The sequence below is a fragment of the Nicotiana attenuata genome, unplaced genomic scaffold, assembly GCF_001879085.1.
Source record: "Nicotiana attenuata strain UT unplaced genomic scaffold, NIATTr2, whole genome shotgun sequence".
NCBI classification, from domain to species: domain Eukaryota; kingdom Viridiplantae; phylum Streptophyta; class Magnoliopsida; order Solanales; family Solanaceae; genus Nicotiana; species Nicotiana attenuata.
This window is the reverse complement of record NW_017672571.1, coordinates 98,119-122,929: the sequence shown is the minus strand read 5'-3', so window position 1 is coordinate 122,929 and position 24,811 is coordinate 98,119. Positions and strand designations below refer to the sequence as shown.

At 38.7% G+C, this 24,811-nt stretch overlaps 1 protein-coding gene and 1 non-coding gene across 4 annotated transcripts; both read left to right on the top strand.

Moving 5' to 3' along the window:
- The first annotated feature begins 9,830 nt into the window (after positions 1 to 9,830).
- On the top strand, positions 9,831 to 12,758 carry LOC109213709. Of its 3 annotated transcripts, none has more exons than XM_019377542.1 (3): positions 9,831 to 10,773; positions 10,884 to 11,055; positions 12,480 to 12,758. In XM_019377542.1, exons 1-2 carry the CDS (start codon positions 10,039 to 10,041, stop codon positions 11,043 to 11,045), a joined length of 897 nt encoding a protein of 298 aa, XP_019233087.1. In that variant the 5' UTR covers positions 9,831 to 10,038; the 3' UTR covers positions 11,046 to 11,055; positions 12,480 to 12,758. The 3 variants fall into 3 exon arrangements, with proteins under 3 accessions (XP_019233087.1, XP_019233088.1, XP_019233086.1); XM_019377543.1 differs by having other exon boundaries at positions 12,460 to 12,758; XM_019377541.1 differs by lacking the exon at positions 12,480 to 12,758 and having other exon boundaries at positions 9,832 to 10,773; positions 10,884 to 11,319.
- A 1,474-nt stretch (positions 12,759 to 14,232) lies between these two features.
- On the top strand, positions 14,233 to 14,314 carry TRNAS-GCU. Its single transcript has one exon. It is a non-coding gene; the product is annotated as a tRNA-Ser (tRNA).
- Positions 14,315 to 24,811: the final 10,497 nt, after the last annotated feature.

Genomic DNA, 24,811 nt, shown 5'->3' with positions numbered 1-24,811 from the left:
CCCTTTAAATTGGCCCTCAACAAATTCAATATCGAGCGCAAAGGAATGATGCCCAAATGTGGGCTTTGCAGATGATAATCATGCCCAAGATTTCCCACCAGCGAGCTGTCTAGTTTAATCCAGAACCAAATCAACAAACGGATGATAAATAGTAATTGAGCTGACCTTCACAGTCACATTTATGCATGTTAACTTTAACCTAATTTCATATATATTCAACTCATGCACCTTGACAATCTACGTACTCAGTATGTAATTCAACAATCCACTAAGTGTAACCACCACATATTATGACATTTATTTGCAGGCTGGAGCTATAAACGAATTGCTGAGATGAACTAATCACTTTAGAGCAGTACGTGAGTTTATATCGTTGTGAGTATGCTATTTCCAGGTTTAAACAAGCCTATACACTCTGATGATTGCAAATAGGACCGAGTTAACACGGCTGAGCTAATATCATATTCCAAATTCAGTTGTCCTGATATACCAAATCAAAAATAATCAACCAAACTGTGGTCTATCACCACTAGTAAAATATTCGAATAACTATGATAATTCAGCAGTCCCAACTTCTAACAGTCCTAGGCAATTCAAATTAATACAGATCCATTTATCAATCCTGCAGTCCACAAGCTTTCAAAAACAGTCCAAAGTTAATACATATACAACTCAACATTTAACTACGCTAAACAATTACATCTAATATCCTTTTAACTACTAGTGTATAACAATCCAGCAGGCATATTTCAGGATCAAGCAAATTGGCAGTTTTATTCCATTTTTCAAGCTCGGAATTACAGCAGAGATTCAATTGTGTACCTGAATTTGAAATAGAACAAGAAGCACGAGAGGTCAGTAGCAGCAAACCACTCAGAATAACAGAATCAGCAGTCCAGGAAGATTTCAAAACCAAACAGCACCAATATAACCCAACAATAACCCAGAAAACTAACACACTTGATGAATGATATCAACAGCAACAGCAACAACCAAAAACAGACTCAATTGAACTTGAATACACCCAGGAGTAGAATCAGTAGACTACCAAACATTTTGAGCAACCAGAAGAAGTGAGAATCAATGCTTAGCACTCAAGTTTCACCTAAAAATGCAATGTAACAATATTGTTTTTGATTTTCTATAACTTCTATATGTTTTTTTTTTTGAGATTTTCTACTGGATTTTGCTTGTTTTGGTTTTCTTCAGAAAACTAAGATCTAGGAGAGAGTTTCCGATCTTAGAAGTCAGATTTCCTTTTGGTTTGAAATTCAAATTAGAGGCTCAGATCTGTAGGAGAGGTTTTGGGGGATTTTTGGGCTCCAAAACTTGTCCATGAAGCAAAGAGGACTGCCCTTTTATAGAAAAAATCAGCTGTAACTTCCAAATTTTATTTTTTAACACTTTAGCCCTTGATTTCCTAACTTGTTGCTCAAGTTAATATCCTATCTTTCTGCAATTTTCAGTTTGAACCCCATCTAGAAGCTTCTAGGAAGTTCTATTTCAACCTACAGCATTCCAACCCATCACTAAATGCCTAAAATATCCCTGAATACCCCTGAAATTACTAACCTAGGCTAAACTAACCCCAGCCCCTCTTAACCTTGTTAAAGTGACCAAGGTTAATTAACAAGGACCCTGGCATGTTCATCAGTAATCAAACAATATTCAACTAAACCAATCCTATTTTTAATCCTGAATTAATTACTAACAGTCCAAATTAATAAACTATTGGCAATTATCAATCAAACATAGATTTAAGAGAACAAACTAACATTAATCACACACTGAATTATGTTATCTATGCAAAAGAACCAACACTGAGTCATGAATCGAAATTTAAAAATCAAAATATGAACTGAAACTGAATCAAAGAAACTTAAACTAAACGAAAAGAAATCTAAGAAAACTAACGATCAAATACCAAGAAAAGACAGAAATAAATAAAAATTAAAAAAATGAGAGAAACGGATTACCAGAACTGAGCTAAATCCTGGGCAAATTATTTGAAATTGTTTGACCAAATTAGTGTTTAATCGTGTGTTCTCATGAGAAAACACACGGCTAAACCCTATAATGGTCAAACCCCCAGCCTTGAGAAAATTAGGGTTCCAGGCTAATCTTCGATCTAAAATTCGAGCCATGCGGGGATGATTAGAGGACTATTGGTTGTGGATTCGGAAAGAGGGGGGTGAGGAGACCACAGGGTGTGATTTTGGTTGGGTTTGGAGGCGGCGCCGCCGGACACGGCGGAGCCGGCGGCTAATGTTTCAATATTCGACGGGCTTAGGGGGGATTTGAGAAAAATGGAGCTTGGATTTGGAATGGGGAGGTGAAGGAGAACATAGGGTGTAAATTTGGTAGACATCGGAGACTCGCCGCCGGCGGAGGCGATTTTCGGCCGGCGGAGGACGGCAGCGTTACATGTTCTGGTGAAAGGTCGGAGAGATGGTGAGGGTAGGGGGATTCTGAGGGGGGTGGTGCTCTTTGGACAGATTTATATCAAATAATGTGGGCTTCAGGACCGTCCGATCAAGAAACCTCGACGGTCCTGATTGAAAGTTGCCCAAACGACGTCGTTTAAGTTGAGGCTGGACCGGGCATTTGGGCTGGTTTTGGGTTGAGACTGGGTTTGGCCCAAATTGGGCTGGTTTGAGACGAGTTTGCGACTGGGTTGGCCCAAAGCCGGGTCTTTTATTAAGACCTTTATTTTCTGAATTTTCTTTTCTTTTCTCATTTTTAGATTTTGTTAACTACAAAATTAAAAAAAGATAAAAAGACCTGATTTAACTCTAAAAACTAAATTAACTAATTTTCAAAGATTAACTCACTCCTAATTAAAAAAAACTAAGGAAGAAAAAATCGAAAACTAAAAGTAAAAATGCAAAAAGGGCTATTTTTGTTATTTTCTTCCATTTTTGTAATGTTAATATAACTAAAAAAAATATAAAAATGGGTCATAAATGCAAATATGCTATTTTTGTATTTTTTATGAATTATGCACACAAAATGCAAACAAACACAAAAATCCACAAAATCGCAAACATTGAAAAAGTTATTTTGTTTTGAATTTCTGGGAGTAATTCATATAGGGCAAAAATCACGTGCTCACAGTAGGAGTTTTAGAAGAATTATTCCTCCAAAAAGACTTGGAGATTACGTTTGGAAAGGTGATGGTCACGTGAATAAGGACAAAGTTGGTTAGGCAAAAAGAGTATAAAGCAACAGGCAAAAGGGCATTAAGGGTCAGACCAATATTGATATGAGTGTTCTCTGTTTTCTCCCTCTTTTCTTCTAGTTCCTCATCTCCTTCTCTAGTTATCTATTTCCAGTACTTCTATTGTAATTTTTCTACTTTTCAATCGCAATTGGATTATCAGTAATTGTAATTTTGAGTTAAGTCCCTATTAATATAGTTTGGGAGTTTTGGTTACTGTTTCATTACTGAATTTGTTCCATTGGTGCTTTCATTGAGAGGTTTTCCATGGATGACCAAAAACTCAAGTCTCTCGTTGAAGAATCTGTTCAGGCAGCATCGAATTCGTTCGCTAAGGACATTGCTGATATACGTTCGATGTTGATGGAGGTTATGGGGAGAATGGCTACGCCCGCTGTTATAAACTCAGACCCAACTATGGAGGTCACTCCGGCGACGATTCACCGCCACAGGCCGGAGATTGGTCGGTTTTGCGGTGAGAATCCAGAGGCATGGATTTTTCAGGTGGAGCTCTACTTTGCATTTTACAAAACATCAGAATCGGAGCAGCTAACCATCGCATCCTTTTACCTCGATGGAGAGGTGCTGGAATGGTACCGGTGGCTCTTTCGAAATAAACAATTGGTGGACTGGGACCATTTCAGCGAAGGTTAGAATTCGTTTTCGACAAAAAGAATTGGAATCGGCAGAGGGACGGCTGACGAAGCTCCGTCAAACCACCACCGTATCGGAGTTCCAGAAGCGGTTTGAGACCCTTGCAAATGAAACAGACGACATGACTGATGCTCGTATGGTACGTATTTTTATTTCTGGGCTTCGTGAGGTTATTAAGAATTTTGTATTAGTCCATAGGCCCAAAACCTACGAAGAGACCTTTGATTTGGCCCATATCCATGAGCGTCGAATCCAAGCTGAAAATGGACCTGCCCGACCCGCCTTTGCTCGAACAACTTCCTAATTACCAACCCCTAACTTGGCGCCCCTCAATCAAAATCCCTCCACCTCCCTCACCACTAATGCTACTGCCTCCCAAACATCAAATCGTCCTCCTATTAAGCGGCTATCTCATGTAGAGGTCCAAAGCCGTCGTGAGCGTGGGTTGTGTTTCTATTGTGAGGAAAAATTTGTACCAGGACATAAGTGTAAGACTCCATCCCAGCTTCTCTTTCTCACTAATGAACCTGATATTGACCCTAAATTGTCAAAACCTTTTGCCTCTGATGATTTTATTGCGGAGGAGCTGCAATGTTTGGAGCTACAAGAACATTCGTCAATTTCTTATCATGCTTTTGACTGGAGGTATTTCGCCATCGACTCTGATATTTACAGGCCAAGTCAATGGTACTCTGGTTCAGGTCTTGGTGGACAGAGGAAGCACACATAACTTCATCCAGCCTCGAGCCGCTAAGCACCTCCAGCTTCCAATTAAGTCGGTTCCTATTTTCTCGGTTATGGTGGGTAGTGGACGGCGCCTTCCAAGTAATGCAGTGGCGAGGCAAACCAATCTGGTAATCCAAGGGCATACACTTGTGGAAGATTTATATATCTTGTCATTCCAGGGATCCGACATAGTGCTGGGAGTGGCATGGTTGGCCACCTTGGGGCCGGTAATTACAAATTATGCAACTAGGGAATTCGGGTTTACATTGAATGGGTCGCGAACAACTTGGCAGGGAGATTGTCCGACGGATACCCAAGTGATTCAGTTGCATAGCCTACGAAGAATGGCCGCCACTGATGCCATATCTTCGTTCTTTAGTCTAGAGATGGTTACAGAGGAGGTACCTGATACAAGGGAAGCAACTGTGGAATTGGTTGCTCTTTTGAGTAAGTTTGAAGATGTATTCCAGAGACCCACAGGCCTTCCTCCCTCGCGTGACCAGGACCATCAAATCCATCTTGCACCCGGGGCTCAACATGTGAATGTAAAGCCATATAGATATCCTCATTTTCAAAAGCAGGTAATGGAGCAGCTTGTTGCAGATATGCTTCGAGAGGGACTGATACAACCTAGCACAAGCCCTTTCTCTTCTCCAGTACTACTGGTACGAAAGAAGGATGGGACATGGAGGTTTTGTGTAGACTATCGGGCCTTGAACGCCATTATAGTCCGTGATGCTTCCCAATTCCAACCATTGACAAATTATTTTACGAACTACATGGCACTCACTATTTCTCTAAGCTGGATTTATTATCCGGATACCATCAAATAAGAGTCAGGCCCGAGGATCTGGCTAAGACAACTTTTCGGACCCATGATGGACATTATGAATTTTTGGTAATGCCTTTTGGGCTAACTAATGCTCCCTCAACGTTCCAAGCCACTATGAATGAGGTATTTAGACCCCACTTGCATCATTTTGTGCTAGTATTCTCTGACGACATCCTAGTTTATAGTCCTTCCTGGGTTGCTCACTTGGAACACCTAGCTGTAGTATTACATTTATTGCGCCAGCACCATCTAGTGGCCAAGCGCTCTAAGTGCTTGTTTGGGCAAACTTCTGTTGATTATTTGGGGAACATTATCTAAGCCCTAAGGATTGTCTGTTGATCCCGCCAAGATTCATGCTATTCAACAATGGCCTCCACCCCGTTCAATCAAGGAAATTCATAGCTTTTTAGGGCTAGCGGGCTACTACAGACGTTTCATTCATCATTATGCTGCATTAGCTGGACCCTTATCAGATTTGTTGCGCAAGGATTCCTTCCGATGGGGAGAGAAGGAACAACAAGCCTTTGATACTCTTAAGGATAAGTTGGGATCTACACCTGTTCTAACTTTACCAGATTTTAGCCAAGAGTTCCAAGTCGAAACTGATGCATCGGGGCAAGGAATTGGTGCTATTCTTTCCTAACGGGTCATCCCATTGCATACTTCAGTCAAAAATTAAGCCCCCGAATGCAGGCCGCTTCAACTTACCACCGAGAAATGTTTGCTATTACTCAAGCAGTGAGTAAATGGAGACAATATCTTCTGGGACGCAAATTTACCATCCTTACGGATCAGCAATCTTTAAGGAACCTGACCACTCAAACAATCCAAACACCTGAACAACAAAAATGGCTCACTAAGCTGGTCGGCTATGACTTTCGAATTTTGTACAGGCTTGGAAAACAGAACTCTGCAGCTGATGCCTTGTGTCGCCATTCAGAGGCTGCTTTAATGGCTCTTTCAGTCCAAACTCTTAACTTTGAACAAGATCCGAAGCAATTAAATCAAACCCACCCTGAATTGATTGCGAGACAACAAGCAGTAAACCAAGGAGATTTGGCATATGCCGACTACCAGTTCAAGGAAGGACTGCTGTTCTACATGGGTCGACTGGTGATTCCCTCAGATGCTGCTCCACACCAAAAATTAATCTATGAGTTCCATGCTACATCTATTGGTGGTCATGCTGGGATAGCGCGCACTTATCATCATCTGGCTTCTAATTTCTTTTGGAGGCAAATGCGCAAGGATATACACACATTTGTCGCTGCGTGTCACATATGCCAACAGATGAAGGATTCGCATCTACACCCTGCAGGTCTATTGCAACCCCTGCCTATCCCGGATTAGGTCTTTGAAGATATTGATATGGACTTCATCACTTGCCTACCTAGTTCCAAAGGGAAGACCACTATTATGACTGTGGTCGACCGTCTCACTAAGTGCGGCCACTTCATACCCCTACCTTCGACTTTTTTGTCTCATACAGTGGCTGAAGCTTTTGTGGTAGGTATAATCAGGCTCCATGGGCCTCCTCGCACCATTGTGACTGATCGGGATCCGAGGTTCCTCCATTCTTTTTTGCAAGAGATAAATCGATTGCAAGGTTCAACATTGGCCATGAGCACTGCTTATCATCCCCAAACAGATGGTCAGTCGGAAGCCCTTAACAAATGTGTGGAACAATATTTACGTTGCTATGTGGCTGAGGTACCTTCTCTCTGGGTCACTATGCTGCCTTGGGCTGAATTCTGGTATAACACTTCCTACCAGACTTCAGCAGGTATGAGCCCCTTTCAAGCTTTGTATGGTCGTGAGCCACCTACCATTGCTCGATATATTTTGGGTAGCACTGCGAGTGAACTCGTGGAAAGTTACTTACTGCAACGAGATGAGGTGCTGCTAATACTGAAGAATAATTTGTTTAAAGCTCAAAATCGCATGAAAACTTTACCTGATAAATCACGCGGTGACATATCTTTTGAGGTAGGAGATTGGGTGTATGTCAAGTTGAAGCCGTACAGGCAGTCCACTCTGCGTTTACAACGCGATCACAAATTGGGTAGGAGATATTTTGGACCTTACAAGGTGCTAAAGCGTATCAGGGCTGTTGCATATCGCCTTGAATTGTCTGAAGCTGCTAAGATACACTCAGTTTTTCATGTCTCTATGTTGAAGCGATGCATTGGAACTCCGGACCAGCAGGTAACCCTTTTGCAGCTGACTGATGCTGCAGCATCTGAAGAGCAGGCCAACCTCAACCTTGAGGACAAGGTTGATTTACAGGGAGGGAGTAATGTTGTGACTGAAATAGGTGACTTGGAAGCCAACAAAGCTGCCACAAAGGATGGTCACATAGATAAGACACGTAGGAGTTTTAGAAGAATTATTCCTCCAAAAAGACTTGGAGATTACGTTTGGAAAGGTGATGGTCACGTGAATAAGGACAAAGTTGGTTAGGCAAAAAGAGTATAAAGCAACAGGCAAAAGGGCATTAAGGGTCAGACCAATATTAATATGAGTGTTCTCTGTTTTCTCCCTCTTTTCTTCTAGTTCTTCATCTCCTTCTCTAGTTATCTATTTCCAGTACTTCTATTGTAATTTTCTACTTTTCAGTCGCAATTGGATTATCAGTAATTGTAATTTTGAGCTAACTCCCTATTAATATAGTTTGGGAGTTTTGGTTAGTGTTTCATTACTGAATTTGTTCCATATGGTCTCAGAAAATCTAAGGGTGTAGGAGGAGTTAATCAAAGTTTGACTATAATTGGATTTGGGGGACTCTGCTATAAATGCAACAAGAAGTAGAGAACGACAAGATTCAAATTGATTGGAAAAATTGGTGAATTAATTGTACATACATGGACGTCACATTCACAATCTAGCGGTATCAAGCAAAGCAAAGAAACGCTCCCACATTCATTCAAAATTAAATAACGTATTATGGATATTGGAGAGTGACTGTGGATGTGTTAGGCTGTGTTGACCAACAACACACGTTTTGTTGCTTTCATAGAATGAGACTACGGATACATGATTTTGATGGATCATTAAATGAAACATCCATTATTAAGGTGTTTGACCGTAAATGGTGATACCTAATACTCCATTCGTTTCTGTTTATGTGATCCTATTTCTTTTTTGATCCGTTCTAAAAAGAATGATCCCTTTCTAAATTTGGAAACAATAACTTAAATTTGCAATTATCGTTAATGAGAAGCTTTTATAACCATACAAATACTCTGGGCCCTTTTTGACTTGTTTAGGACCACAAATTCCAAAAGTCTCCATTTTTTCTTAAACTTCGTGACCAGTCAAACATGTTCACATAAATTGGAACGGAGGGAATAACTGAGATCGTCTAAATGTAACTCCCTTACTTAAATGAGCTTCCCTCTCTTCCCAACACTTTAGGTATCCCCGTTTTGGTGAATTCTAAGGGTTTGTTTGGTTCAAAACCGAAATATATCAGGATTATAATCTTGAATTAAAATCGGAATTATAACTTGAATAACTTATTTGCATCCTACATGAATTAAGTTATATTAAGATTTAGGTGTAAAAATAATATCGATTTTAATTAATACCTCCAACTATATACAGAATTTTAATTTAACCCCAAAATTTCAATCAAGATAACTCATCTAATCCCTTAGACCAAACCGCTACTAAGGGAAGACAAAATAATGGGGGTGGTTGGATCAGTTCAAGTGCGCCGGCGAGATACCTGATAACTTTGTGTATTAGTAAGACATAAATGAAGAGAAATCACTTACTTGCTCCGGTGCACAATAAGTAATCAATTTACTTTTTTATTTTGGTTCAAAATAAGTGTCCATTTATATAACCAAGAAAAAAATTCAATTTGTTTTTTCAAAATTACCCTTATGTACGTATCCCTAAAAAATTATTTACTCCTCACATTTGAGAGAGAAGTAAGTGCTACTATAACTATGGTGCAATATTTAATGATGGGTAGTTAGGTCACACTTATTATTTTCGTCTAGAATTTAGTATTTCCTTAATGAGTGTGCCCAAAATAAATTGATCACTTATTGTAAACCGGAGAGAGCAATTCACTTCGTTATTTGCTAGGCTAAACTTTTGGATGCATTTGTGGCCACTTTACCTCATCAATGTAGATTGTTTTCCCACCATACAACTAAGTGACAGTTGGACGAAAGAAAAAAACTACAATTACCCACTTTTCCTCAATTTATTAAATGGAGAAAATATATGGTGTTTCATAACATTTTGTTTATAAATATAGTAATTTAATTTTTGAAAGAAATAGTCCAAATAGGGGGACCCAAACAGCGAGGGTCAAATGTGCCTAATATGCCTTATTTTTCTCGGCAAGCGGCGCGATTTAGCACTTTAGTGGAAAACCAAACCAGATCTCTTAGCTCAACTCTCACAGGTCCCAATCCAGTGAACTTGTGTACCCCACCCCTACATTTTCTACACATTCTCCAACATTTCCTCCCACTAAATTACACTATTTCTATTTTCTCCTCCCTTTTCTATTTTCCTCTTTTTCCTTTCATTTCTCTTTATCTGCAAAATAAGACCTCAGCAGCTGCAGACCCTCCAAACACTTGAGTTTCCCATGGATCCCACCCTCAAAAAGCAACCTAAACCTACCCCTTTCTCCGCCACCATCTCCACCACCAACTCCAAACCCCACCACCCACCAGATCCCACCACCCTCCCCTCCCCCACTGTCCAAAACATCTCAACTCACTTTTCCAAGCTCTATGCAAATCACAAGATCCTCAAATCTACCCCAAAAGGCTCATCTGGGGGGCATAGACATCCTCCTGTTGACACTCATTTACAGGCCAAAACTCTAGCTGCTGCTACTTCCTCTGTTTTTGATTCCTCATGTTCTGCTTTGACCAAGTCAAAGAGTTTACACGGGAGTAGATATGTAGCAGAGGGAGAAAAACATAGCTCTGTTAAGGATATTGACAAAGCAATTGTTTTGCATGAAAAAGCTGAAGTCAAGAAAATACCCCACAAGGAAAAGAAAGAGGTGGATGTTAAAAGGGCATTAGCTTTGTTATCCAAGAGCCAAGATAGTGACCAGTTGAAGGGGTTTCAACAAGGGGGTGATAAAATTACCAATAGGCCATCTTTTTCTTTGTCAATGAACGGTGGAAGGAGGAAGTCATTCAGCTGTTCACAGACTGAGTTAGCTAATTTCTTTTCTTGCAGTGGTGTGAAAGTTGTGTCTGTGGATATGCCACCTTTTATGCAGATTCATGCTGTGGATTTTGCAAGAAAAGCTCATGATAGCTTGGAAAAGTTCTCCTCTAAATCACTTGGATTTTCCCTCAAAAAGGTAAACACTTGGGGAAAAGTTGTAATCATTATGCATTGTTGGTCATTTTTGAGATTTGAGCTTTTAATGAGTTGAATTATATTGTATAATTGTGTTTTCTTGATTTTCAGGAGTTTGATGGGGTATATGGACCAGCTTGGCACTGTATTGTAGGGACCAGTTTTGGCTCATTTGTCACACATTCAGTAGGTGGTTTCATATATTTCTCCATGGATCACAAGCTATATGTACTCCTGTTCAAGACTACTGTACAAAAAGCAGAATCAAACTGAAATCTTTGAGGTGAAATCCGTTTTAGTATAGAGAAATTTTTGGAAAGAAGTTTGTTATCTGTCTTTGTAGTTTTGTACATTAGCTTTGATTAACAAAACAATGGTAGTTCTGCTCACACTTCAATTGTGTCACAAGACCCTTTTCTCAGCACCTCCCATCCCTTTAATTAAAAACCCTCCAGTGAGGGAGTGTATTGATCATTGGAATACTGTGAAACAAATTGTACACTGTTACATCTTGTCCTCTGTCTCAGAAAGTTGATAAAGTATTTAATGGTGGTGTCCATGGAGTGATTGAAGTGGACCATCAACGGTTCAGATGCATATAGCTCTTTGCTATGTTACACAACTCTTCAATACAGGTATCGTATTTTTAAAAAATGTACTATTTTTGGGAGTTCGGAACCAAAATGTGGTTCTTTTGGACTCAAACTACACAAATAGGTGTAAAAAAAAAAGTTACCATACTATATATAACGCCAAGTTTAATGTATAGCGCCAGATTTTCTGGCGTTATACAAAAAAAAATCTGACACAGCTATATGTTCTTCTAGAGCTACGTGCTCTTTCTTTTTCTTTTTGGTAATTATTAGACATATGAAATAACTATGAAATATGTTGTTGTCAATATATTCAAAGTGCAAATAAATTGACAACAACATATTTCATAGTTATTTCATATGTCTAATAATTACCAAAAAGAAAAAGAAAGAGCACGTAGCTCTAGAAGAACATATGATTGTGGCACTATATCAGCTGTGTCAGATTTTTTTTTGTATAACGTCAGAAAATCTGGCGCTATACATTAACGGTGCAGTTACCGTTAATGTATAGCGCCAGGTTTTCTGGCGTTCTATATAGTATGGTAACTTTTTTTTTTTTTACACCTATTTGTGTAGTTTGAGTCCAAAAGAACCACATTTTGGTTCCGGACTCCTATTTTTGGAGGTTCCGACACACACTCATGTACATTTTCGGAGAATCCGAGCAACATAGGTTTTTATTTATTTATTGAAGTAAAGAGGACAAGAGTTGTTCTATGGATTTTTGCCTATTTTCCTCTCCATTTTATGATTTGAAAGACTGATGATGAAATTGAGGAGTAGTGTTCCACTGACTTTACTACACAGTCTACTGACTTTAATTTTCATACGTAACTTGTTAATGCTGAAAAGTTATCACTACCAATGGAGTGATGCCTTTGCGTGTTCAAACCCCATTCGATTCTTGCAGTACTGGAATCCCTTCGTTTCAGTCGAGCCAAAGAGAAGAAATGATTTTTATATTCTTGTGTTCTTATTTTACTCTGTTCAGTGTTACTTGTATGTTATAACTGCAATCATACAAGGGATTCTGATTGCTTTTGCATTTTCCATTACTGCGAAATTCAAATTTCCTTGAGCTCATTTTGCAGCTTCTACTTTCATTTTGAAGGGAGCCTTCGCGTAACTAGTAAAGTTGCTGCCATGTGACCAGGAGGTCATACGTTCAAGCCATGGACACAACCTCTGGCAGAAATGCAGGGTAAAGCTGCGTACAATAGACCTTTGTGGTCTCACCTTTCCCCGGACCGCGCGCATAGCAGGAGCTTAGTGCACCGGCCTGCCTTTATCATTACTACTTACCGTTCCTTTGTCAGTTAAATTGGCTTTGTTATGATTATTTCAAGAAATAAATTGCTAGTAAAAGGTACTCCCTCCGTTTCATATTAAATGAGGTAGTTTGACTCGGCACGGAGTTTAAGAAAAAAATAGAAGACTTTTAAAACTTGTGGTCTTAAAAGCTTAAGGGGTAAAAAGTTTGTGGGGCCATGACATTTGTGTGGCTATAAAAACTTCTCATTAAAGGTAAAGGGGTAAAATGAAAGAGTTTAAAGTTGAATTATTTTCAAATTTAGAAATTTATCATTTGTTTTGGGACAAACTAAAAAGGAAAGTACCTCATTTAATATGAGACGGAGGGAGTAGTAAAGTAGGGAGCAAATCAAAAACTGAAAAAAAATGAGTTACCACACTCAGTTTTCAACCTATCAGAACAAACGCATTTGGACCGAAAGGTAGTGAAATCAACCAAACATCATTAGAGAAATTCCTTTTCAGTTTGGAGTAGTTTTACAATCTTTTGCATAAACTGAGAAAGTTGACTCTTCGAAACACTGTTATATATGTCTATTTCCTAATTCCAAAATGGGCTTTTATACCCTCAGGCCTCACCATTTCCTCAAAAGCTAAAGTTTTTACTTCAAGGCCGAAGTAAATAAAGATTTTTAAAAGTCCAAATCCAGTGCATGGCCAAATCTAAATTCTCATTGGAATAGAAACAAACACGTTATTTCTAGCAACTCCAACTTAACCAGTTTACTATTATACCAAGGTTTCACTAGTTCGACTGATAAACTTTTTGCAAATAGGGAAAAGAAGAACAAAAGAAAACATGAAAAGGGAAGAAGCTGCTATTGGTGCAACTAGAATCCAAATAGAGCAGAAACTTGAGAGATTGGAGAGATTGAAAACTGATCTGATGTCAATAGAAATGTAGTATGGGAAATGAGATAAAGTTGAGTTTTCTTTGAATTTTGTCAGAATACTAACTAATGGTTGATTTTTCACGCCACGCACTTCTAAACAATCTTAATCTTTTACTTCAATTTAAAAAATGATACGTAATTATTGAGGTACCGCTAGATGAAGACAAACATGGACTTGATTGAAATGGATATATTTAAACAAACTACCAATTTAGCAAAGAAAATCAATTTCCTATGATGCAACCAAGCAGTACGTCTCCAACCCTACAATACTTAAAGTACAAAGAATTTCAGTTGTTATTATGCTTTCATGTAATATGATTACAATCAATCTTTTTTCTTAAGCCTAGAATACATCAAGCAGAAGAAAAAGAAATCGACCAGCACATTTGACTAGAGAAGCATTTGGAATTTTTTACGTTAAGCAATTTCAGTATCGATCTGATGAGGAGCGCTGGGAAGAATGCATTGCAGGGATGTTCTTAGTTTGAAGACATGAGTGGAGAATTGTCAGATTTGATCCAAAAAATGCAAAGGCTTTTTGTGCAAAGAGGTAGTGTATCATTTATCAATGCTATTGATCACTACTTTGGTAGGTTCATTTATTTTTCACTTAGTTCAGGGACTAAATAATGTTATTTGGCTTATGAAGGTAACAACGTTGCTTTGACCGAGTGGTTAAGGCGTGTGCTTGCTAAGTACATGGGGTTTCCCCGTGAGAGTTCGAATCTCTCAGGCGACGTCTATATTTTTTTTTTTGTTTTTTGTTGAGGAAGCTACAGACAAAAATTAAATAAGAAAAGGAAAATAAATGTGAATAACAAGTCTAGGAGATTAATGTTTTCCTACTGAATTCGTCCTAACATGGCAGCGTGGCGCAAAATTGTTAATCAGAATAGTACGTTTTCTCACTTATTTTTCCAGTTTGAATAGTGAGTAAAAATTTTTTGTTAGAGAGTGATAAAATGATTTTAATTTTTTTTTTTTATAATAGTTCGAAAATTTATTCAGAAGGGTTTTACTCATGAAAAATATTTTTCTAACATAATAATCACTCAGTTAAGAAAAAGGAAGAGTTCGATTAAAAATGAGATAGTGACTTGACATACTTAAAAAAGAGACATGGACTACTTTTAACGTTTTGTGACCCTGCAGATTCAATGTCATCGAAAGCTGTTTATAATGCTTAGTGCTAATAGTAATTTGGAATATACAATTTTTACATCAAAACTGAGACAACTAAATGCATTATTCTCCCTAATTTAAATTACTTTATTTTTTTCTTGTTTATTGACTTTCTTACTTGCTTTAGTGTTTAGGAATTTAGTGAATGTTTTCTTTTAGCAACCTTGTAACAAGAAAAATGCTCTTATAGATAAATAGTTGAATAGGGGAGGTAAATTCTTTATATTGAACGTAATCAATCATTTCGAGGTTATGCAGGAAATATATTTGAAGAAATTGAAATGAATGTGCAATTCGTCTAGAGAAACTTGAATAGTATAGTGTGATTGGGGGAAATGTTACTTTATCATGTACTAATAAACTTTACCTAATTTTTCAGCAAGAGTAGTTCGAATTTGAAATTTAAAAGTTTTTTTGCTTGAGCAAATTTAACATAATGAATAATTTACAAGTAACTATATTTGTGTAAAGTTTAATTTCTATTGAGTATTTCATTATGGATATCTATATCAATATCAATATTAATACTATATTAAAAGCACGAATGCTTTTAACGAAATGTCGTTCGCCTTTTTTATCCTTTAAAATTAGATTTTACATTGGACAAAATTATAAATTAAGTTATTTTCCTAATATTTAAGAATTTAAAATAAACTAAAATTTGAGTATTAAATCCTTCCTTGTTAATTTTTTTTTTTAGATTCTTAATATTTAAGACTTTAAAATCACTTAAGATTTACCTCACATAAATTCTTTCCTAATTGAAGTAGGTAACACAAGTATAATTGGTAGTAGTAAAATTAGAAAAAATTTAATGCTAAATGTTAGCTTACTTGTCAAAAAGACATGTAAAAAAGAATTCTTTGAGCATAAAATATTCATCGCAAAATAACTTTAATTCTTTATGTTGTTTTTCTTAATATTTACTCCATAGTATCTTGAGCTTACCCGGAATTTTATTTATTAAATTCTCCATGCTTGAAATAAGTCCTTATATTTAGAATTCTAAAATTAATTAAAATTTAATCTTTTGTAAATTATGTTCTTATTTGAAAAATATATAATAATCATATAAATTCCTTCCAAGCTAAAGTTGAATTATATATATGCACTATAATATTTTTTATATTATATTTGAACTCTTTTCCTTCACTAGCTTGCTTTAGTATCCTTTTTGAGTGTTTTTTTTTTTTTGGGATTTTGTATTCATTTAACATTCGTAAACTATTAGTTACATACTGATATGTTTTAAATACTATCCTTCAGTACTATATATACAGGTTTTTGTATACGGATAAAATCGAGCCCACTGCATGACTCGACTTCTCGGTGAGTCAAACGGAGCAGGAACGTGGCTGTAATGGATCAGAGTCAGAGTGAGGAGCCCCTCGTATCGGGGCTCGGGCAAATTACCTGCCCTCGGGGATATCGGGGCCATATCCTCCGGGCTCGATTCGAGGATTGGGACTTCGGAGAACATTATCATACAACTATACACGACTATAAAAAAGGGTCATGATGTCCGTGCCCGATCGGATATCACGGAGTGAATCTCGGCCTGTATCGACAGAAAATAAGTGATTAGCGAAACAAAAGATTTTTACCTTTCTTAAAATTGTACTTAGGGTAAACCTCCCCTATTATATAAAGGGGAAAGATTATTATTCATGGGACACATTGTAACATGCATATCAAGGCAATTTATTTCAATTCTCTTTGTTGTTCAAAGTTCTTATTCTTGTTCTTAAGTTCTTCATAAGTATAAGCTTGGAATCAAGGGCAGGTTCTTCATCGAGCCATCAACCGAGCTCCAAATCACCCTTATCATTGGTTTGGTCATCTATTATATTTTTCATTTGTTCAATCTAATGCTATTAATCACTCATATTGAATTAATCCACATATCCTTAAAATTTACCTATAAAAATTTAATTGTTATCCTCTTTTTAGGGTAAACGGTTTAGCGCCCACCGTGGGGCTAGGTATAATAGTGGTAATTTGATATAAATTTTCATAACCCACTCTATTTTACATTTGTTCTTTGAGATTTTAATTTTAGGTCAAATTAAAATGTCAAATTCTCAATTTGCTCATTTGAACGTTGATGTTGAGTCTGACCACCATGGCGAGAACAACAATGTAGTGCCCATCAACGAGGTACCCCCTATTGACCCCAACGGAGTTCCAGTCGTGGACCCGATCGATGCTAACTCACATGCAACTATCGCTACAAACTTGCCTACCGACCGCGAAAACAACATTCACGAGGGAACTCGATAGGTGGCCCGGAGTACACAGGACGGTAAAGGTGATGGGATCAATTTGCGGGTGATCTTCGAAATGTTACAGGCTCAACAGGCAGTGATAGACCAGTTACAGAACCAAAGCCGCACCCTGATCTCGTCCAAGTCACACCTCTATCCGAGGTTGTGAAACAGTTGATTGCAATAATATTACCCAACTAATAGTCGGGATCGAATCCACAAGGAGCGTAGATGGGATTAGTGGTATATATTTGGGTAGAGCGCAGAGTATCTTAGTTGCATTTCCACAAATAATTGTTTTGATTTTACTTCTAAAATTACACTAAGGTTTACAATATTAAAATATAAAACTAGAGAATATTATTTTTGATGTGGTTTTCAATTATATAAAAGGCTTGGGGCTGTGACTTCTACCTAGGTGTTTGCCTAATGGACGTGTAAGTTTTAAGGCGTGTTTTGTTGGTCGGGGTGTATTATAGCAATCAACGCACAATTACCCACTCAATACCTCTCGGTAAGAGAGTAGTTTTGCCCAATTTGTCTTTCTCAAGTCCAAATGGGTATTGAACGAAACAGTTGATAATTGCTCAAGTCGGGTTTTACTATCTCTAGGCCCAACTCTTTAATTAGGACTATCAATCTCTTGACTTCATCCCAAATTCTTGATAGCCTTATTTTCCTAGACTAAGTCTCTCTTTCTCAAGAAGAGACCAAGTCAAATAGGCTTGAACTAATGTTTGCAACCGTTAATTATACAATTAAAAGCAAGAACAAGGCTAAATAATAAACACCCAACCATAAACAAGCCCTAAATCAAACACCCATTAGGTTCACTTCACTAGGGTTGAGTCACAACCCTAGCTAATTATCTAGCTACTCATATTGGGTATTGAAGAAAATGAAGAAGAAATGATAATTAAACTCATATTGAAAGATTAAAAGACAAAAATCCAATGTTAAATCACTAAAGTAAGCTAAAGTTGCCTAAAGAAGTAAAGAAAAACGCCTACATGAGTTTAGATATTCAAAACTAAACCTAAATTTGTGAAACTAAGCTATTTATACTAAGCTAGAAATTTTGGACAAAATTGCCCTTTCGGAGGTTCTGCGACCGCATAATTCCATGTGTTGTCCGCACTTCTTCTTCAGTCTTGGCAAGAGCTAGGCCTGCGGCAGCACAATTCTGAATTGCGGCCGCATGTCTCTTGTTCTGCGGTCCGCACAAAACTGAGTGCGGCCGCATACGGCCCTTCTGCAGACTGCACAATTCCGAGTGCGGCCGCATGGCTGACTTCTGCGGCTGCACAATAGTTGTACGGTCCGCATTTCTTCTAGGCTTGAAATGAGACTTCTCTGAATCTTGACTCTAGCATAGCTTCTGCGGCCTCACAATACTTGTGCGGTTCGCACATTACATTAGACCTCTGACAGACTTCAGTTCACCTTCTGCGACCGTAGATGGAATTCTGCGGTCCGCACATTATGCTTTTGCCTGCTTTTTGTCCTTGAGTTCACACTACTCCTTCTTGAGTTGGATTTCATCTTTATGGCTCATTTTTCAATACTCCTACAATTTAGCATATTTCATCAGTTTTCGGGAATACAATTAAACACTTTTAGACTAAAACGAAAGCTAAAAGGCACTAATAAGTAGTCAAAATCCCCACTTATCAACTCCCCCAAACTTAAGCTTTTGCTTGTCCTCAAGAAATTAAAGTAATTCCCACCTCCATAAGATAAGAGCTATTTCAGCTAATATATGGTGAATCAAACACAAATCAATTGGGACCAACAATTACCCACAATACTTATGAATCATCAACAAGGCAATGATTTGAATTTTTAAGCACAATAGTTCTAATGTGACACTAGAGCATCAAGAGTTGACTTTTTTCATCAAGGAAGTTCGCTCTTATATGTAGGTCATTGTGGATCCCAAACTCCTCCTCCTCTACTCTCCGTTAGCAAAACTCACTAAAGAATGTAGCACTCAATTCGAAGGATTTGTGAAAAGTTCGCTCATCTCTCTCAAAAGAATGTCACAAGTACGGCTCTAAGTACCATATGCTTGCCCCTCATATAAATCACCACTAATGTAAGTCCACTCGGCTTGAAATCACGTAGGCCTTTTTCGGAATGTAATGAAGGCTTTTGGACTAAGGCAGGAAATGTTGGACTAGAACATGTTCATCTTTCCTTAAGCACTCCATTTTCTCTTTTTGGCTCATACTTCGTCGAATCTTTGAGTCATTTTCTTCTTCCTTAGGGGAACTAGAGAGACTTAACATCACTCTTTCTTGGTCATGAAATTCGTTTTCTGCATCTTTGTTTTCTCCATGCCTTTCATCATTACTTTTTGTTGAATCCCTTCAACTCTTCACTTTATTCACCGTTTTTTGCATTTTTCTTTTGTTCTTTCTTTCTTTTTCCTTGCCTTCCCTTTTTTCATTTTTTTTCTCTTTTTGTACCTTGATACCACTTTCAAACTCCTCGTCTCTCCCCCAAACTTATCTTTTTAGCCAATTATTTCTCAAGAGTGTTAAGGAAAGCTCGGGTGCCAATAGAGGGTTACTACAAAACGGGTAAAGGTTTGTAACATTGTTATCAAATGAAAAAGGGTTTTAGGCTCAAAGGGATTCACTAGGGTTAACAACATTGGTGGGCTATGGAAAATTTCAAAACGGGTCAAAGAGAACCTACAATCACTTCTCAAGCCAAGCAAAACTTAGAATTTCCCCTAGAAACACATTCGGGGCAAGTTCTAGACTATTAGCACGGTACTTGGACTTGCAACAAAATATATCATCTCTCACACAGCTGGATTGTTAAAGAGAATAGAGTCGAGGTCCCACAACAAACATATTTGAGATTGAAGATCACTAATGGTTCAACTAAACCATTCGATGATTGATTAAGTCAACACAAGAGTGAAAAGGTCACTAACTAGAGCTATTTCTTGCCAAGAACTTATTTTTAACCATAAGTCCGTAGTTAAGTGTGTTGGTCCCAAGTGAAGCATGCTCGACTCTCTTATTCATTATTACTACTGTCTTTACCTAAACATCAAAAATAGACTCAGTCCCTTAAGAATGTTGTCACACCATCCATCGTTAGGAAGAGCCACCCGATTCACACAGAAACCACCTTTGGAAAGAACTGTGGCATTAAGAAAACCAAAGGCTTATTGATCACTTAAAACATGAAAAGAATCTACTAAATTAAAAAAGAAGCTATTAAACTAAACATTTACTACTATGAACATAAAATAAAGAAGCTATATTATAAAATACTAAAAGCATAAATGAATATACAAACTAAGAAAGGTAAAGCGAATATATACATCAATAGAGAGAGAAGAATATGTACATAAATAAAAACGAAAAGAAAATGTTATCAAGTTATTACAAGCCAAATGTCATCAAATCAAAATAAACTCCACCCCCCAAATAAGAATAAGCATTGTCCCCTATGCTTAACAAAATAAAAATCAAGGAAGGGATAGAGTAGAGAAGACTACCTATGTGGTCTTAGTGTCCATAGCAACATCGCCACCCTCAGACTCCTCCAACTGTATCTCATCGTCCCCTGCTCGGCGAGTAGCTGGGTTGGTGAACATCTGTAACACCGCCTCAGTAGTGTGCGTGACGAGCTCTGGCTCCTCAGACTGTCCAGCTGGTGCCTCTGATGCCTCTGGTGCTGATGGTGCTGTTGGGTCTGCTGGTGCTGCTGGAGTTGAATCCATCTGTAGATCAAGTGGAAGATCCCCAACTGCTTCTATCTTGGTCACCTCTCGTGCCAACCTGTCAAGTGCTTTCTTCGAGGCCTGGGATTTCCTCACCTTTTTCACCTGTTTCCCTAGCTCCTCAATTTCTCCCCCATGTGCTACCAGAGTGTCCATAATAGTCTTCTGGTTCTTTAGAATCTTCTTCAAAGTCTCCTCCACTGTTGAAGGAATCTGGGGAGCTAGTAGATGTCTGGGCTATAACAACACTGGATAGGTCATACATCTTGCAGTAGTAGTCTGCATCCAGTTGTTGAGACATTTTAGTGTTTAGGAGACTCGCAGCGCCGTAAGTGGATAAGTAGAAGATGAAGGCATCGGGGCTGATGTTGGCCCTGAAGATGGAGGAGGAGGTCTGGAAGTTGTACTGCTAGAAGGCCCGGGTGTAGTGGTAGACATGTCAACTGAATGTATGGCTGCTAAAGCTGTAACTACCACTGAAGGCTCTTCAGACTGGCCCACATTGATCCTTGTTTTTCGGGTTCCTTGGGTCCTTTAGAGAGTACCAGGAGAAGAGATGCTTCACCCGAACCTTTGTATCAAAGCTCCTTGACTCAACTCCCGCATCCTTAAGATATTCTGTGATGGTGTTTGGATATAGGTAGGAACTCTCACCTTGCCTGACAACCACCGACATGTTGGCCGACATGATGGCACCCACATTGATTGGTTACCCGTACATGATAGATGCAACTAAGACTGCCCGGGGGATTGGAAGGTTGTTCTCATTCCAGCTCGGTTCTATGCGACTGCCCACAAATGTTTGCCACCCTTTTGCCTCAAAGTTGAGTGTAACGACCCGACCAGTTGTTTTGAGCTCTAGCGCGTCGTTCGCAGGTTTGAGGCCATGAGTAGCTTCACTTCAGGTATTATGACTTGTTCGCATGGTCGGAATTGAAATTCGAGAAGTACAGAGTTGATTTGGAAAGAAAATTCTTATTTCGGAAGCTTTAAGTTGGAAGAATTGACTAAGTTTGGATCTTTGAGTAAACGACCTCGAAATCAGAATTTAAAGGTCCGAACAGATTCGTATGATGATTTTGGACTTGGGCGTATGTCTTGATCGGGTTTTGGATGACCCCGGGAGCGTTTTGGCACATATTGTGGAAAGTTGGCATTTGTAAGGATTTCATAAATTTGGGGTGGAAGTGTATTTTAATGTTATCGATGTCCATTTAGGATTTTGAGTCTGGGAATAGCTCTGTATGATGATTCTGGTATTGGGAGCGCGTCCGGAAGTGGATTCGGAGGTCCGTAGGTAATTTTGGGGTAATTTGGCGAAAGTTTGACCGGAAGTGGACTTTTTTATATCTTGGTCGGATTCCAATTCCGGAAGTTGGAGTAGGTCTGTAATGTCGAATGTGACTTGTGTGCAAAATTTGAGGTCAATCGGACGTGATTTGGTAGGTTTCGGCATCGAATGTAGAAGTTTGAAGTTCTAAAGTTCATTAAGCTTCAATTGGAGTGCAATTCATGGTTTAAGCATTGTTTGATGTGATTTGAAGGCTCGACTAAGTTCGTAATGTGTTTTGGGACATGTTGGTATATTTAGTTAAGATCCCGAGGGCCTCGGGTTGGTTCCGAATGGTTAACGGAACAAGTTTTAGACTAAGGGAATGGTGAGGCAGCTGGTATCTGGTGTAACCGCACCTGCGAGGTTTTGGCCGCAGGTGCGGAGCCGCAGAAGCGGACAAGAGAGGCGCAGAAGCGGAAGACATCGCAGGTGCGCACTGGTCATCACAGAAGCGAGTTGTGCAAATGCAGCATTTTGTCCGCACGTGCGAGTTCTTAGCTGGGCAGTGAAGACCGTAGGAGCGGAATTTTGACCGCACCTGCGAAGCCACAGAAGTGGATGTTGGTCTGCAGGTGCGAAGGACGGGTTGGGCAGTGTGCTTCTTTTAAAATGCGGGTTTGGATCATTTTCACTTCATTTCCTCCATGGGACCCGGTCTTGGAGCGATTTTGGAGCTCCATCTTCATCATCTATGTCAAGGTAAGTGATCCCCACCTATTGCAAGTTAAATACTTGGATTATATATGAATTTAGGCATGAAAATTTGTAGGAATTTGGGATTTTGAAGAAAAACCTAGAAATTAGTATTTTTGGATTTTGACCACGAAATTGGACAAGGAATTTGGAATAAATTTTATATTTGAGTTCGTGGTGTTCTAGGTAAAGTTTATCTTCAAAGATTTTCGAAATCCGGGCATGTGGGCCCCAGAGTGGATTTATCGACTTTTCGAGCGGAGTTGGAAATTGGTATAAATTGAATTGTTATGACTATTAGAGTATATTTTTATTGGTTTGCACATTCATTGACTAGTTTCGGAGCGTTGGGCATCGCTTTGAGTTGTTGGAAGGGCTTGAGAGCCGGTTATGAAACTTCAGAGCGAGGTAAGTCTCCTTTCTAACCTTGTAAGAGAGAATTAACCCCATAGGTGAATTGAATTAATATGTGCTTCTATTTGTGGGGGCTACGTACGCACGAGGTGACGAGAGTCGCACGTAGCTACTATTATGCTTATGTCCGGGTAGTCTAGGACCCAAATCATATTATGCTTGCACTATTTGCAACCTACTCGTTAATTTAATTGCTTAAATCATATCGAAACTTGGTAAAGGAACTCTAAATGGTTAAACTTCATTCTTCTTGACCGTAAATGAGAATTTGTATTTTCTTGAATAATTTCCCTTAATAAATCTTGAATTTGGTTGTTTTAAGTGTATTTTCTCTTTTGTGGAGCGGGCCGAACGCCTCGGCTTAAATAGATGCATCTATGGTTCGTGTCGTTCGACCCTCGGCAACGCACAATTTATATTTATATGTTGGATCGGGTCGTACGACCTCGATATGATTTGCGCATAACTGAATTGCTTGTTTTGGAATTTATAATAATTAACATTGCTTCATTGGCCTGAGATACAAAATGATAAACGATGAAAAATAAGTTTGGAACTTTCATATTGACAATAGAAATGGTTACTTACTTCATGACATTGACCTTACAACTGTCTTATATAATCCATGTTTAATTATATCATTGTTGTTTTATTTATGGCCCATAGGAAGTGTCGGAGTCGACCCCTCGCAACTACTTCTTCGAGGTTAGACAAGATACTTACTGGGTACGCATTGATTTATGTACTCATACTACTTGCTGCACATTTTGTTGTGCAGGCACATATATGTTTAGTGGCCAGAATGGGCGCAGAGGCGTGGTTCACACAGGGACTTAGGTGAGCTGCATTCCACATTACGACCCACTGCCAGCAGAGTCTTCTTCAGAGTATTTACCTTTTTCTTTCCTGCCCAAATTTGTACTCCGGACAGATGCTGTACTTTATTTTATTTCCTAGTTGATGCTCATGCACTTGTGACACCGGGTTTTGGGGTGATTATGAGTTGTTCATTATTGAATTTTTTAAAAACACTATCATTTACTCTGAAATTTCCATCTTCTACTATTTAATTGAAGGAAAATTATGATTTCAAAAATATTAAAATGAGGCCTAAACTAAGTAGTTAGTGTTGGCTTGCCTGACAGTGGCGTGCGACGCTATCACGACTTTAATAGATTTTGGGTCGTGACATTGAGGGTGGCTCGCTGAATGGGCACCCTGCTGTGATCCATGGTGGTGGTGGTCCTGGAGCTGCTAAGATCTCTACTAACCAAGGGCGAGCCGCATCACCCATTGCAAATTTCTCCAAGTATTGTACCGGCTCCACATCCTCGAGCCCCAAATAAGTGTTCAATGAGACTTGATCAAATCTGACTTTTAGGTTCCTCACTTTACTCACCTTAGTCCCTTTCTTGATATGCGCCACATTGGCGTAGAATTCCTGGACTAAGTGCTCCTTGGCATCTACTACGCTTTGGGTGAACCATGTCCACCATTTTCTCTCCCTGAACTGCTTTGCCACATTCAGGTTGAACCTATCCAAATCCTTCAAAAGAAACTGGCGCTCAAGTGTGAGCGATCTCTGAGGCCACCACTCTTGGAACCTAT

Bases quoted from the DNA above. Each gene is read 5' to 3' on its own strand.
- LOC109213709 (XM_019377542.1), top strand. From the start codon at position 10,039: ATGGATCCCACCCTCAAAAAGCAACCTAAACCTACCCCTTTCTCCGCC. The intron at 10,774-10,883 runs GTAAACACTTGG...CTTGATTTTCAG, and splicing joins TTGGATTTTCCCTCAAAAAG to GAGTTTGATGGGGTATATGG.